Source organism: Petromyzon marinus, chromosome 60 (genome assembly GCF_048934315.1).
Source record: "Petromyzon marinus isolate PM22_M1 ecotype Great Lakes invasive population chromosome 60, UKy_Petmar_22M1.pri1.0, whole genome shotgun sequence".
NCBI classification, from domain to species: Eukaryota; Metazoa; Chordata; class Hyperoartia; order Petromyzontiformes; family Petromyzontidae; genus Petromyzon; species Petromyzon marinus.
In genome coordinates this window covers 356762-369775 of record NC_133726.1, presented here as the reverse complement: position 1 = coordinate 369775, position 13014 = coordinate 356762, and the positions used below count along the sequence as shown (strand labels likewise).

Below are 13014 nucleotides of genomic sequence, written 5' to 3'. Positions count from 1 at the left end.
GAGGTGGAGGCGTCTAACACCGGCCGGCCGCATTTGTCTCCCCAGGGGTGTGGCGATGTGGATGAAGACACACTCTATCGGGGGATCATTTAGGGCTGTGTCCACCTACAGGAAGCCCCGCAAAAAATCATTGGCATATTCGCCACTGACGTTAGCCGTGAGCTACAATTGCAGCAAGCCGGATTGTTGATACAGTAAACGGCGGTGGTATTAATACAACCATTAACCACAGACTTTAACACAACAGGCGCACGCGCACACAGATACCATCCCCCCCCGTCTCTCCTTGACAGGCGTTTGCTGCAAGTCCGGCACTGTGGCACACGAGGGGGTGGGTGGCCAGCACCACGCTCGGCCGCCTTTGGCTCCCCAGCGTCATTTGAGGCCGAGTGGACCTAGGCGGCCGTGGATGGGGGAGGGGGGGGGAGAGGTGCAGGACCTGTTCAGTCGATCGTCACCGGTGTTGGGGTGGCCGTGAGCGGAGAAATCGAATTCGGGTGACCGGGATTCGTGAGCGCGGCGCGCTAACCGTTGCGCCACCGCTCCTCACACCACCCAGTCTGGGCAGGCGGCGATTCCCGCCTAAGCCGGACACGAGCCGGAAAGCTTGAGTTTCCGCTCGCTCAGTGCCCAGTTTCCGGACTTTTCGGTCGGAAAATGATGACTCTGGTTTTCCACACGGTGCCGGCACAACGGCATCACTCCCGTGCTCGCGGTGGGGAATAATAGCGGAGCGGCAAGCCAACGAACGGAACGAGGAGACGGAGCGATGAAATGTAGCTCGTGTGCTGAGTTACTTTCATCGCAGACTGATGATCACTGGTGATGACTTGACGATCATTGTTATTGTTACTATTCTGTTTGTTACGCGTCCGAGAGGACAACGCACTGTGGAGATGGAGCAGTAAAACAGCTCGCGTGGACTATTAGGATTGTGGGAGACGGCTTTGGGAGGCTTTCATCCAGCAGTGGACAGACCACGGCTGATGATGACTCACGCCCCGCGCCACTTAACTTAATTGACCCACACTGAGTGCGAGTTGCGTTGAGCCGAGGGTTCCCATCGCCTGGGATGCGGTGCTCTTGCCAACACCATTCGTAGCCCGGCATCAAGTGTTTAACACGAGGTTTCGACTTTGCTGGGTCTCATCAGCAGCAGAGTCAGACTTGTCAAACAGAGATTAAGCTGGCTGGATTACTGATGATGATGATGATGAGACCCAGGAAGCCGAAACCGATTCTCGCTCGAACCGCTGCTGGGTGACACGGGGGCTCAGCTCTGCCTCGGGTGGACGCAATGAGGATGGTTTGAGGGGGGCAGTAGAGGGGGGGGGGGCAGCAGTGTGTGTGGGGGGCAGTACAGAGGGGGGCAGCAGTGTGGGGGGCAGCAGTATGGGGTGGCAGTACAGAGGAGGGCAGCAGTGTGTGTGTGGGGGACAGCACTGAGGAGGGCAGCAGTGTGTGTGTGTGGGGGGCAATACAAAGGGAGGGCAGTAGTGTCTGTGGGGGGGGGGCAGTACTGAGGGGGGCAGCAGTGTGGGGGGAGGTAGTACTGAGTAGGGCAGCAGTGTGGGGGGGGGGGGCGGTACAGAGAGGGGGCAGCAGTGTGGGTGGGGTATTTGTAAAGCCACTTACAAACAACACATTGTGACTGAGGGGGGAAGGGAAGGAGAGGCAGGGGGGGGGCTCCCCCCACCCCCACGTGTTTTTGCCTCTCGCGCTGTTTACCAATTAGCGCGCTAGGCCGCGCATCACCGGCACGGGGCGGGGTGACGACGATGGGCGCGATGATGTTTGTGGTGATGATGATGATGGTGGTGATGATGATGTTGGTGGTGGTGATGATGGTGGTGGTGATGATGATGGTGGTGATGGTGGTGATGATGCTGGTGGTGATGATGATGGTGGTGGTGATGATGGTGGTGGTGATGATGGTGGTGGTGGTGATGGTGGTGGTGATGTTGGTGGTGATGATGATGGTGGTGGTGATGATGGTGGTGTCGGTGGTGATGGTGGTGGTTATGGTGATGTTGGTGGTGATGATGATGGTGGTGGTGATGATGTTGGTGTCGGTGGTGATGGTGGTGGTGTCGGTGGTGATGGTGTCGGTGGTAATGATGAAGATGGTGGTGATGATGATGGTGGTGTCGGTGGTGATGATGATGGTGATGATGATGGTAGTGATGATGGTGGTGGTGATGATGGTGATGATGATGGTGATGATGATGGTGATGATGCTGATGATGGTGGTGATGATGGTGGTGGTGATGATGGTGGTGGTGATGGTGGTGATGATGGTGATGATGATGGTGGTGGTGATGATGGTGATGATGGTGATGATGGTGGTGATGATGGTGGTGATTGTGGTGATGATGGGAGCAGTAGTATCGTGGTTGGCGCGCTGCACCACGAACCCGGAGACCCAAGTTCGATTCCCGCTCACGACCAATAACAGTGGCGAATATTTGAACCAGTCCTGGGCCTCCCCTAGGTCAACTCGGCCTCAAATGAGTACCTGGTGCGGTGTGTAAACATCGCCACTAGGGAGACAAAGGCGGTCGGGCGTGGTGCTGGCCACCCACCCTCTCGTGTGCCGTTCCGGCCTTCATAGGTGCTCGCTAACAGCACTTGCCCCTACAGCCTGTTGAGGCTATATGGGGATCTTTGCCTTTGGTGTTGTAGGTGATTATGATGGTGATGGCAGTGGTGGTGGTGTTGGTGATGCTGCTGGTGTTGGTTATGGTGGTAAACACGTGGGGAGGAGGGGGCCGCGTGTCGCAACTCCGTTCGTGTTTACGGGACCCGGAGTGGCCGGGGGAGGTCGCGGCGGGGGGGGGGGTCAGTGGGGGTGGTCGGGGGATCTCTGTTTGTCTCTGAATCTCTGTCTCTGTCTCTCTCTCTCGCTGTGCTCTCGTGTCGAGTCTGTGTCCGTGTCTCTCTGCGAGTCTCTCTTTCAGTGTCGACTCTGTATCTGCGGGTTTGTCTTCGTCTCTCTTCCGCGTCTCTCTCCGTGTGCCTGCGCGTGTCTCTCAAGAGTATCTCTCCGTCTCCCCGTGCCTGCGTGTGAGTCTCTCTCTCTCAGAGTCCAGTATCTCTGTGTCTCCGTGTGTCTCTCTCGGAGTCTCCGTGTCTCTCAAAGTCTCTCCCCGTGTATCTCAAAGTCTCTCCCCGTGTCCCCGTCTCTCCGCCCGTGTCCCACTCCACTCTCCCATCCTGGGCGGAGTCGCCTCACTCGGGGGCCCAATGGGAGCCGCGGGGAGCGGCTGATCCTCGCCTCGCACAGCCGCGGGGACTTCGGTGTCACCACTCGGGGGGGACTCAACGGGGTCCCCACGAACCCCCCTTGTTTTCCTCTCTCTCTCTCTTCACCATGGCCGAACCCCCGATCGACATCGACCCCGAGTTCGAGCCCCTGAGCCGACCTCGCTCGTGTACGTGGCCGCTGCGCCGTCCGGACCTGTCGATCAAGGATGGGGACCCGGGCCAGCGGGGCTCGGAGGGAGCTGTCGAGGGGGTCGACGGAAGCGAGGGGACCGAGGAGGGGATCGACGGAGCAAGCCCCAGCAGCGCGTCGCTACCGTGCGCGGGAGCGGGCCTCAAGAAGGGATCTTCCCGGCGGAACGCGTGGGGGAATTTGTCGTACGCGGACCTCATCACGAGCGCCATCGAGAGCGCGCCGGAGCACCGCCTCACGCTGGCGCAGATCTACGAGTGGATGGTTCGGAGCGTCCCCTACTTCAGCGACAAGGGCGATAGCAACAGCTCCGCCGGCTGGAAGGTGAGCGGAGGCTGGGGGAGGTGGGGTGATAGAGACGAGGGGGGCTGCTAGGGGGGCAGGGAGCGGGGAATGAGCGACTGGGTTTGAACTCTGCGCACGTGGAGGGGCGGTGAGGCTGACAACAGTCCAGGAGTTCGCCGGTGCTGCGGAACTGCCCCCCGCAAATGACCCCCCCCCCCTCTCTCTCTGTTTACGATGTGGCTCCTGCTTGGGTGAAATTATTCACTCGCCCGCCTGGCTAATGGGATGTGTCAAAAAAACTTTGTATATTGTAGGAGACAAGAGATAGATGTCTGCCCCCCCCCGCCCAAACCACCACCCCGAGGAGGTGGTGGTATGGGGGGCGGTCGCAGGGTGACACCCGTACCTCCATCACCACCACCACCTCCATCATCATCACCACCGTCGTCGTGCTCATGTCACCGCGGGAACCTGCCAGGACCCTCCTGCAGCCGAGTCGCGCGACTCGGCGAGGCATAAACGAGCGGAACGAGAACGGCGACTCCTCGTCCATGACTCACGGGGGGGGGGGGGGGGGGTCACGCTCACAATTCTCCCCAGAGGGGGGGACAGCCACCCTCACAGGGGTCACACGACCGCCTCCCACCACCCTCCTCCCCCCTCCGTAGCATCGCCCTGCTGCTCACGAGGGTCCGCCGTTCATAGGGGTCAGACCTCTTAGCAGGAGTCAAACGCACCCCCCCCTCCCCCCACACTGCCGTCCCTACTTGAAGGGGTCTCGCTTCGAAGGGGGTCACGTGTCTTAGGAGTCTCACTCCGCAGGGAGTCACGTGACTTAGGGGTCTCACTTCGAAGGGAGTCACGTGTCTTAGGGGTCTCGCTTCGAAGGGGGTCACGGGTCTTAGGAATCTCACTTCGCAGGGAGTCACGTGACTTAGGGGTCTCACTTCGAAGGGAGTCACGTGTCTTAGGGGTCTCGCTTCGAAGGGGGTCACGTATCTTAGGGGTCTCGCTTCGAAGGGGGTCACGTGTCTTAGGGGTCTCGCTTCGAAGGGAGTCACGTGTCTTTGGGATCTCATTTGGAAGGGAGTCACGTGTCTTAGGGGTCTCACTTCGAAGGGAGTCACGTGCCTTAGGGGTCTCGCTTCGTAGGGGGTCACGTGTCTTAGGGGCCTCGCTTTGAAGGGAGTCACGTGTCTTAGGGGGTCTCACTTAGAAGGGAGTCACGTGATTTAGGAGTCTCACTTCGAAGGTAGTCACGTGTCTTAGGGGTCTCGCTTCGAAGGGGGTCACGTGTCTTAGGGGTCTCGCTTCGAAGGGAGTCACGTGTCTTTGGGGTCTCATTTGGAAGGGAGTCACGTGTCTTAGGGGTCTCACTTCGAAGGGAGTCACGTGCCTTAGGGGTCTCGCTTCGTAGGGGGTCACGTGTCTTAGGGGTCTCGCTTCGAAGGGAGTCACGTGTCTTAGGAGTCTCGCTTCGAAGGGAGTCACGTGTCTTCGGGGTCTCACTTGGAAGGGAGTCACGTGTCTTCGGGGTCTCGCTTCGAAGGGAGTCACGTGTCTTAGGGGTCTAACTTCGAAGGGAGTCACGTGTCTTAGGGGTCTCATTTCGAAGGGAGTCACGTCTCTTAGGGGTCTCGCTTCGAAGGGAGTCACGTGTCTTAGAGGTCTCACTGGGAAGGGAGTCACGTGTCTTAGGGCCTCGCTTCGAAGGGAGTCACGTGTCTTAGGGGTCTCACTTCGAAGGGAGTCACGTGTCTTAGGGGTCTCGCTTCGAAGGGAATCACGTCTCTTAGGGGGTCTCGCTTCTTCTCACGGGGGGCTGCCCTCGTGCATAAGAGCTCAACTGTGCGCGAGGAGGAGTGATGTAGGAGTGATGTGGGGTCTGTAGGAGTGATGTAGGAGTGATGTGGGGGTAAGTAGAGGTGATGTAGGGTTTGTTGGAGTGATGTAGGAGTGATGTGGGGTCTGTAGGAGTGATGGAGGAGTGATGTGGGGTCTGTAGGAGTGATGTGGGAGTGATGTAGGGTCTGTAGGAGTGATGTAGGAGTGATGTAGGGTCTGTAGGAGTGATGTGGGGTCTGTAGGAGTGATGTAGGAGGGATGTAGGGTCTGTAGGAGTGATGTAGGAGTGATGTAGGGTCTTTCGGAGTGATGGAGGAGTGATGTAGGGTCTGTAGGAGTGATGTAGGAGTGATGTAGGGTCTGTAGGAGTGATGTAGGAGTGATGTAGGGTCTGTAGGAGTGATGTAGGGTCTGTAGGAGTGATGTAGGAGTGATGTGGGGGTAAGTAGAGGTGATGTAGGGTTTGTAGGAGTGATGTAGGAGTGATGTGGGGTCTGTAGGAGTGATGGAGGAGTGATGTGGGGTCTGTAGGAGTGATGTGGGAGTGATGTAGGGTCTGTAGGAGTGATGTAGGAGTGATGTAGGGTCTGTAGGAGTGATGTGGGGTCTGTAGGAGTGATGGAGGAGTGATGTAGGGTCTGTAGGAGTGATGTAGGAGTGATGTAGGGTCTGTAGTAGTGATAGAGGAGTGATGTAGGGTCTGTAGGAGTGATGGAGGAGTGATGTAGGGTCAGTATGAGTGATGGAGGAGTGATGTAGGGTCTGTAGCAGTGATGGAGGAGTGATGTAGGGTCAGTAGGAGTGATGTAGAGTCTGTAGGAGTGATGGAGGAGTGATGTAGGAGTAATGTGAGGTCTGTAGGAGTGATGTAGGAGTGATGTGGGGGTCAGTAGAGGTGATGTAGGGTCTGTAGGAGTGATGTAGGAGTGATGTGGGGTCTGTAGGAGTGATGTAGGAGTGATGTGGGGGTAAGTAGAGGTGATGTAGGGTTTGTTGGAGTGATGTAGGAGTGATGTGGGGTCTGTAGGAGTGATGGAGGAGTGATGTGGGGTCTGTAGGAGTGATGTGGGAGTGATGTAGGGTCTGTAGGAGTGATGTAGGAGTGATGTAGGGTCTGTAGGAGTGATGTGGGGTCTGTAGGAGTGATGTAGGAGTGATGTAGGGTCTGTAGGAGTGATGTAGGAGTGATGTAGGGTCTTTCGGAGTGATGGAGGAGTGATGTAGGGTCTGTAGGAGTGATGTAGGAGTGATGTAGGGTCTGTAGGAGTGATGTAGGAGTGATGTAGGGTCTGTAGGAGTGATGTAGGAGTGATGTAGGGTCTGTAGGAGTGATGTAGGAGTGATGTGGGGGTAAGTAGAGGTGATGTAGGGTTTGTAGGAGTGATGTAGGAGTGATGTGGGGTCTGTAGGAGTGATGGAGGAGTGATGTGGGGTCTGTAGGAGTGATGTGGGAGTGATGTAGGGTCTGTAGGAGTGATGTAGGAGTGATGTAGGGTCTGTAGGAGTGATGTGGGGTCTGTAGGAGTGATGGAGGAGTGATGTAGGGTCTGTAGGAGTGATGTAGGAGTGATGTAGGGTCTGTAGGAGTGATGGAGGAGTGATGTAGGGTCAGTAGTAGTGATAGAGGAGTGATGTAGGGTCTGTAGGAGTGATGGAGGAGTGATGTAGGGTCAGTATGAGTGATGGAGGAGTGATGTAGGGTCTGTAGGAGTGATGGAGGAGTGATGTAGGGCCGTAGCAGTGATGGAGTGATGTAGGGTCAGTAGGGGTGATGTAGAGTCTGTAGGAGTGATGGAGGAGTGATGTAGGAGTAATGTGAGGTCTGTAGGAGTGATGTAGGAGTGATGTGGGGGTCAGTAGAGGTGATGTAGGGTCTGTAGGAGTGATGTAGGAGTGATGTGGGGTCTGTAGGAGTGATGTAGGAGTGATGTAGGGTCTGTAGGAGTGATGTAGGAGTGATGTAGGGTCTGTAGGAGTGATGTGGGGTCTGTAGGATTGATGTAGGAGTGATGCAGGGTCTGTAGGAGTGATGGATGAGTGATGTAGGGTCAGTAGTAGTGATAGAGGAGTGATGTAGGGTCTGTAGGAGTGATGGAGGAGTGATGTAGGGTCTGTAGGAGTGATGGAGGAGTGATGTAGGGTCTGTAGGAGTGATGGAGGAGTGATGTAGGGTCTGTACGAGTGATGTAGGGTCTGTAGTAGTGGAGGAGTGATGTAGGGTCTGTAGGAGTGATGGAGGAGTGATGTAGGGTCTGTAGGAGTGATGGAGGAGTGATGTAGGGTCTGTAGGAGTGATGTAGGGTCTGTAGTAGTGATGGAGGAGTGATGTAGGGTCTGTAGGAGTGATTGAGAGTGATGTAGGGTCTGTAGGAGTGATGTATGGTCTGTAGGAGTGATGTAGGAGTGATGTAGGGTCTGTAGGAGTGATGTAGGAGTGATGTGGGGGTCAGTAGATGTGATGTAGGGTCTGTAGGAGTGATGTAGGAGTGATGTGGCGTCTGTAGGAGTGATGTAGGAGTGATGTGGGGTCTGTAGGAGTGATGTAGGAGTGATGTAGGGTCTGTAGGAGTGATGTGGGGTCTGTAGGAATGATGGAGGAGTGATGTAGGGTCTGTAGGAGTGATGTAGGAGTGATGTAGGGTCTGTAGGAGTGATGGAGGAGTGATGTAGTGTCAGTAGTAGTGATAGAGGAGTGATGTAGGGTCTGTAGGAGTGATGGAGGAGTGATGTAGGGTCTGTAGGAGTGATGGAGGAGTGATGTAGGGTCAGTATGAGTGATGGAGGAGTGATTTAGAGTCTGTAGGAGTGATGGAGGAGTGATGTGTGGTCTGTAGGAGTGATGTAGGAGTGATGTGGGGGTCAGTAGAGGTGATGTAGGGTCTGTAGGAGTGATGTAGGAGTGATGTGGGGTCTGTAGGAGTGATGGAGGAGTGATGTGGGGTCTGTAGGAGTGATATAGGAGTGATGTAGGGTCTGGAGGAGTGATGTAGGAGTGATGTAGGGTCTGTAGGAGTGATGTGGGGTCTGTAGGAGTGATGGAGGAGTGATGTAGGGTCTGTAGGAGTGATGTATGAGTGATGTGGGGTCTGTAGGAGTGATGGAGGAGTGATGTGGGGTCTGTAGGAGTGATGGGGAGTGATGTAGGAGTGATAGGGAGTGATGGGGAGTGATGTAGTAGTGATGGAGAGTGATGGGGAGTGATGAGGAGTAATGTAGGAGTGATGGGGAGTGATGTAGGAGTGATGGGGAGTGATGGGGAGTGATGTAGTAGTGATGGAGAGTGATGGGGAGTGATGAGGAGTGATGTCGGAGTGATGGGGAGTGATGTAGGAGTGATGGGGAGTGATGTAGGAGTGATGGGGAGTGATGTAGGAGTGATGGGGAGTGATTGAGGCGTGATGGGGAGTGATGGGGAGTGATGTAGGAGTGATGGGGAGTGATGGGGAGTGATGTAGGGGTGATGGGGAGTGATGTAGGAGTGATGGGGAGTGATGTGGGAGTGATGGGGAGTGATGTAGGAGTTATGGGGAGTTATGGGGAGTGATGTAGGAGTGATGGGGAGTGATGTAGGAGTGATGGGGAGTGATGTAGGAGTGATGGGGAGTGATTGAGGCGTGATGGGGAGTGATAGGGAGTGATGTAGGAGTGATGGGGAGTGATGGGGAGTGATGTAGGGGTGATGGGGAGTGAAGTAGGAGTGATGGGGAGTGATGTAGGAGTGATGTAGGGTCTGTAGGAGTGATGTATGAGTGATGTGGGGTCTGTAGGAGTGATGGAGGAGTGATGTGGGGTCTGTAGGAGTGATGTAGGGTCTGTAGGAGTGATGTAGGAGTGATGCAGGGTCTGTAGGAGTGATGTGGGGTCTGTAGGAGTGATGGAGGAGTGATGTAGGGTCTGTAGGAGTGATGTAGGAGTGATGTAGGGTCTGTAGGAGTGATGGAGGAGTGATGTAGGGTCAGTAGTAGTGATAGAGGAGTGATGTAGGGTCTGTAGGAGTGATGGAGGAGTGATGTAGGGTCTGTAGAAGTGATGGAGGAGTGATGTAGGGTCTGTAGGAGTGATGGAGGAGTGATGTAGGGTCTGTAGGAGTGATGTAGGGTCTGTAGGAGTGATGGAGGAGTGATGTAGGGTCTGTAGGAGTGATGGAGGAGTGATGTAGGGTCTGTAGGAGTGATGGAGGAGTGATGTAGGGTCTGTAGGAGTGATGTAGGGTCTGTAGTATTGATGGAGGAGTGATGTAGGGTCTGTAGGAGTGATGGAGGAGTGATGTAGGGTCTGTAGGAGTGATGTGGGGTCTGTAGGAGTGATGGAGGAGTGATGTAGGGTCTGTAGGAGTGATGTAGGAGTGATGTAGGGTCTGTAGGAGTGATGGAGGAGTGATGTAGTGTCAGTAGTAGTGATAGAGGAGTGATGTAGGGTCTGTAGGAGTGATGGAGGAGTGATGTAGGGTCTGTAGGAGTGATGGAGGAGTGATGTAGGGTCTGTAGGAGTGATGGAGGAGTGATGTAGGGTCTGTAGGAGTGATGGAGGAGTGATGTAGGGTCTGTAGGAGTGATGTAGGGTCTGTAGTATTGATGGAGGAGTGATGTAGGGTCTGTAGGAGTGATGGAGGAGTGATGTAGGGTCTGTAGGAGTGATGTGGGGTCTGTAGGAGTGATGGAGGAGTGATGTAGGGTCTGTAGGAGTGATGTAGGAGTGATGTAGGGTCTGTAGGAGTGATGGAGGAGTGATGTAGTGTCAGTAGTAGTGATAGAGGAGTGATGTAGGGTCTGTAGGAGTGATGGAGGAGTGATGTAGGGTCTGTAGGAGTGATGGAGGAGTGATGTAGGGTCAGTATGAGTGATGGAGGAGTGATTTAGAGTCTGTAGGAGTGATGGAGGAGTGATGTAGGAGTGATGTGTGGTCTGTAGGAGTGATGTAGGAGTGATGTGGGGGTCAGTAGAGGTGATGTAGGGTCTGTAGGAGTGATGTAGGAGTGATGTGGGGTCTGTAGGAGTGATGGAGGAGTGATGTGGGGTCTGTAGGAGTGATATAGGAGTGATGTAGGGTCTGGAGGAGTGATGTAGGAGTGATGTAGGGTCTGTAGGAGTGATGTGGGGTCTGTAGGAGTGATGGAGGAGTGATGTAGGGTCTGTAGGAGTGATGTATGAGTGATGTGGGGTTTGTAGGAGTGATGGAGGAGTGATGTGGGGTCTGTAGGAGTGATGTAGGGTCTGTAGGAGTTATGTAGGAGTGATGCAGGGTCTGTAGGAGTGATGTGGGGTCTGTAGGAGTGATGGAGGAGTGATGTAGGTTCTGTAGGAGTGATGTAGGAGTGATGTAGGGTCTGTAGGAGTGATGGAGGAGTGATGTAGGGTCAGTAGTAGTGATAGAGGAGTGATGTAGGGTCTGTAGGAGTGATGGAGGAGTGATGTAGGGTCTGTAGGAGTGATGTAGGCTCTGTAGTATTGATGGAGGAGTGATGTAGGGTCTGTAGAAGTGATGGAGGAGTGATGTAGGGTCTGTAGGAGTGATGTAGGGTCTGTAGTATTGATGGAGGAGTGATGTAGGGTCTGTAGGAGTGATGGAGAGTGATGCAGGGTCTGTAGGAGTGCTGTAGGAGTGATGGGGAGTGATGTAGGAGTGATAGGGAGTGATGGGGAGTGATGTAGTAGTGATGGAGAGTGATGGGGAGTGATGAGGAGTAATGTAGGAGTGATGGGGAGTGATGTAGGAGTGATGGGGAGTGATGGGGAGTGATGTAGTAGTGATGGAGAGTGATGGGGAGTGATGAGGAGTGATGTAGGAGTGATGGGGAGTGATGTAGGAGTGATGGGGAGTGATGTAGGAGTGATGGGGAGTGATGTAGGAGTGATGGGGAGTGATTGAGGCGTGATGGGGAGTGATGGGGAGTGATGTAGGAGTGATGGGGAGTGATGGGGAGTGATGTAGCGGTGATGGGGAATGATGTAGGAGTGATGGGGAGTGATGTGGGAGTGATGGGGAGTGATGTAGGAGTTATGGGGAGCTATGGGGAGTGATGTAGGAGTGATGGGGAGTGATGTAGGAGTGATGGGGAGTGATGTAGGAGTGATGGGGAGTGATTGAGGCGTGATGGGGAGTGATGTAGGAGTGATGGGGAGTGATGGGGAGTGATGTAGGGGTGATGGGGAGTGAAGTAGGAGTGATGGGGAGTGATGTAGGAGTGATGTAGGGGTGATGGGGAGTGATGTAGGGGTGATGGGGAGTGGTGTAGGAGTGATGTAGGGGTGATGGGGAGTGATGGGGAGTGATGTAGGAGTGATTGAGGAGTGATTGAGAGTGATGTAGGGGTGATGGGGAGTGCTGTAGGAGTGATGGGGAGTGATGTAGGAGTGATGGGGAGTGATGGAGGGTGATGGGGAGTGATGTAGGAGTGATAGGGAGTGATGTAGGAGTGATGGGGAGTGATGTGGGAGTGATGGGGAGTGATGTAGGAGTTATGGGGAGTTATGGGGAGTGATGGGGAGTGATGTAGGAGTGATGGGAATGATGTAGGAGTGATGGCGAGTGGTGTAGGAGTGATGCGGCGTGATTGAGGAGTGATGGGGAGTGATGGGGAGTGATGTAGGAGTGATGGGGAGTGATGGGGAGTGATGTAGGGGTGATGGGGAGTGAAGTAGGAGTGATGGGGAGTGATGTAGGAGTGATGTAGGGGTGATGGGGAGTGATGTAGGGGTGATGGGGAGTGCTGTAGGAGTGATGGGGCGTGATGTAGGAGTGATGGGGAGTGATGTAGGGGTGATGGGGAGTGATGTAGGGGTGATGGGGAGTGATGTTGGAGTGATGGGGAGTGATGTAGAGGTGATGGGGAGTGATGTAGGGGTGATGGGGAGTGATGTAGGAGTGATGGGGAGTGATGGGGAGTGATATAGGAGTGATGGGGAGCGATGAAGGAGTGATGGGAAGTGATGTAGGAGTGATGGGGAGTGATGTAGGGGTGATGGGGAGTGATGGGGAGTGATGTAGGAGTGATGGAGAGTGATGGGGAATGATGTAGGGGTGATGGGAATGATGTAGGAGTGATGGGGAGTGTTGTAGGGGTGATGGAGAGTGATGTAGGGGTGATGGGAATGATGTAGGAGTGATGGGGAGTGATGGGGAGTGATGTAGCGGTGATGGGGAGTGATGGGGAGTGATGTAGGAGTGATGGGGAGTGATGTAGGGGTGAGGGGAGTGATGTAGGAGTGATGGGAGTGATGTAGGGTAGCAGTGATGTAATAGTGGTGCGAGCGATGTATGGGTGATGGGAGTGATGTAGGGGTGATGGGAGTGATGTAGGGGTGATGGGAAGTGACGCAGGGGTGATGGGAGTGATGTAGGGGTGATGGGGAGTGATGGGGAGTGTTGTAGGAGTGACGTAAGAGTGATGGGGAGTGATTAAGTGATGGGGAGTGATTGAGTGATGGGGA

At 54.6% G+C, this 13014-nt stretch overlaps 1 protein-coding gene across 1 annotated transcript in view; it reads left to right on the top strand.

The window, feature by feature from the left end:
• Positions 1-2837: 2837 nt before the first annotated feature.
• The window catches only part of LOC116955534 (uncharacterized), a 36817-nt gene continuing 26640 nt past the window's right edge, over positions 2838-13014 (top strand). The window contains exon 1 of the mRNA XM_032976666.2: positions 2838-3778. Within this exon, the coding sequence (XP_032832557.1) occupies positions 3371-3778 (408 nt within the window). The 5' untranslated portion in view covers positions 2838-3370. The remainder of the gene's footprint in view (positions 3779-13014) is intronic.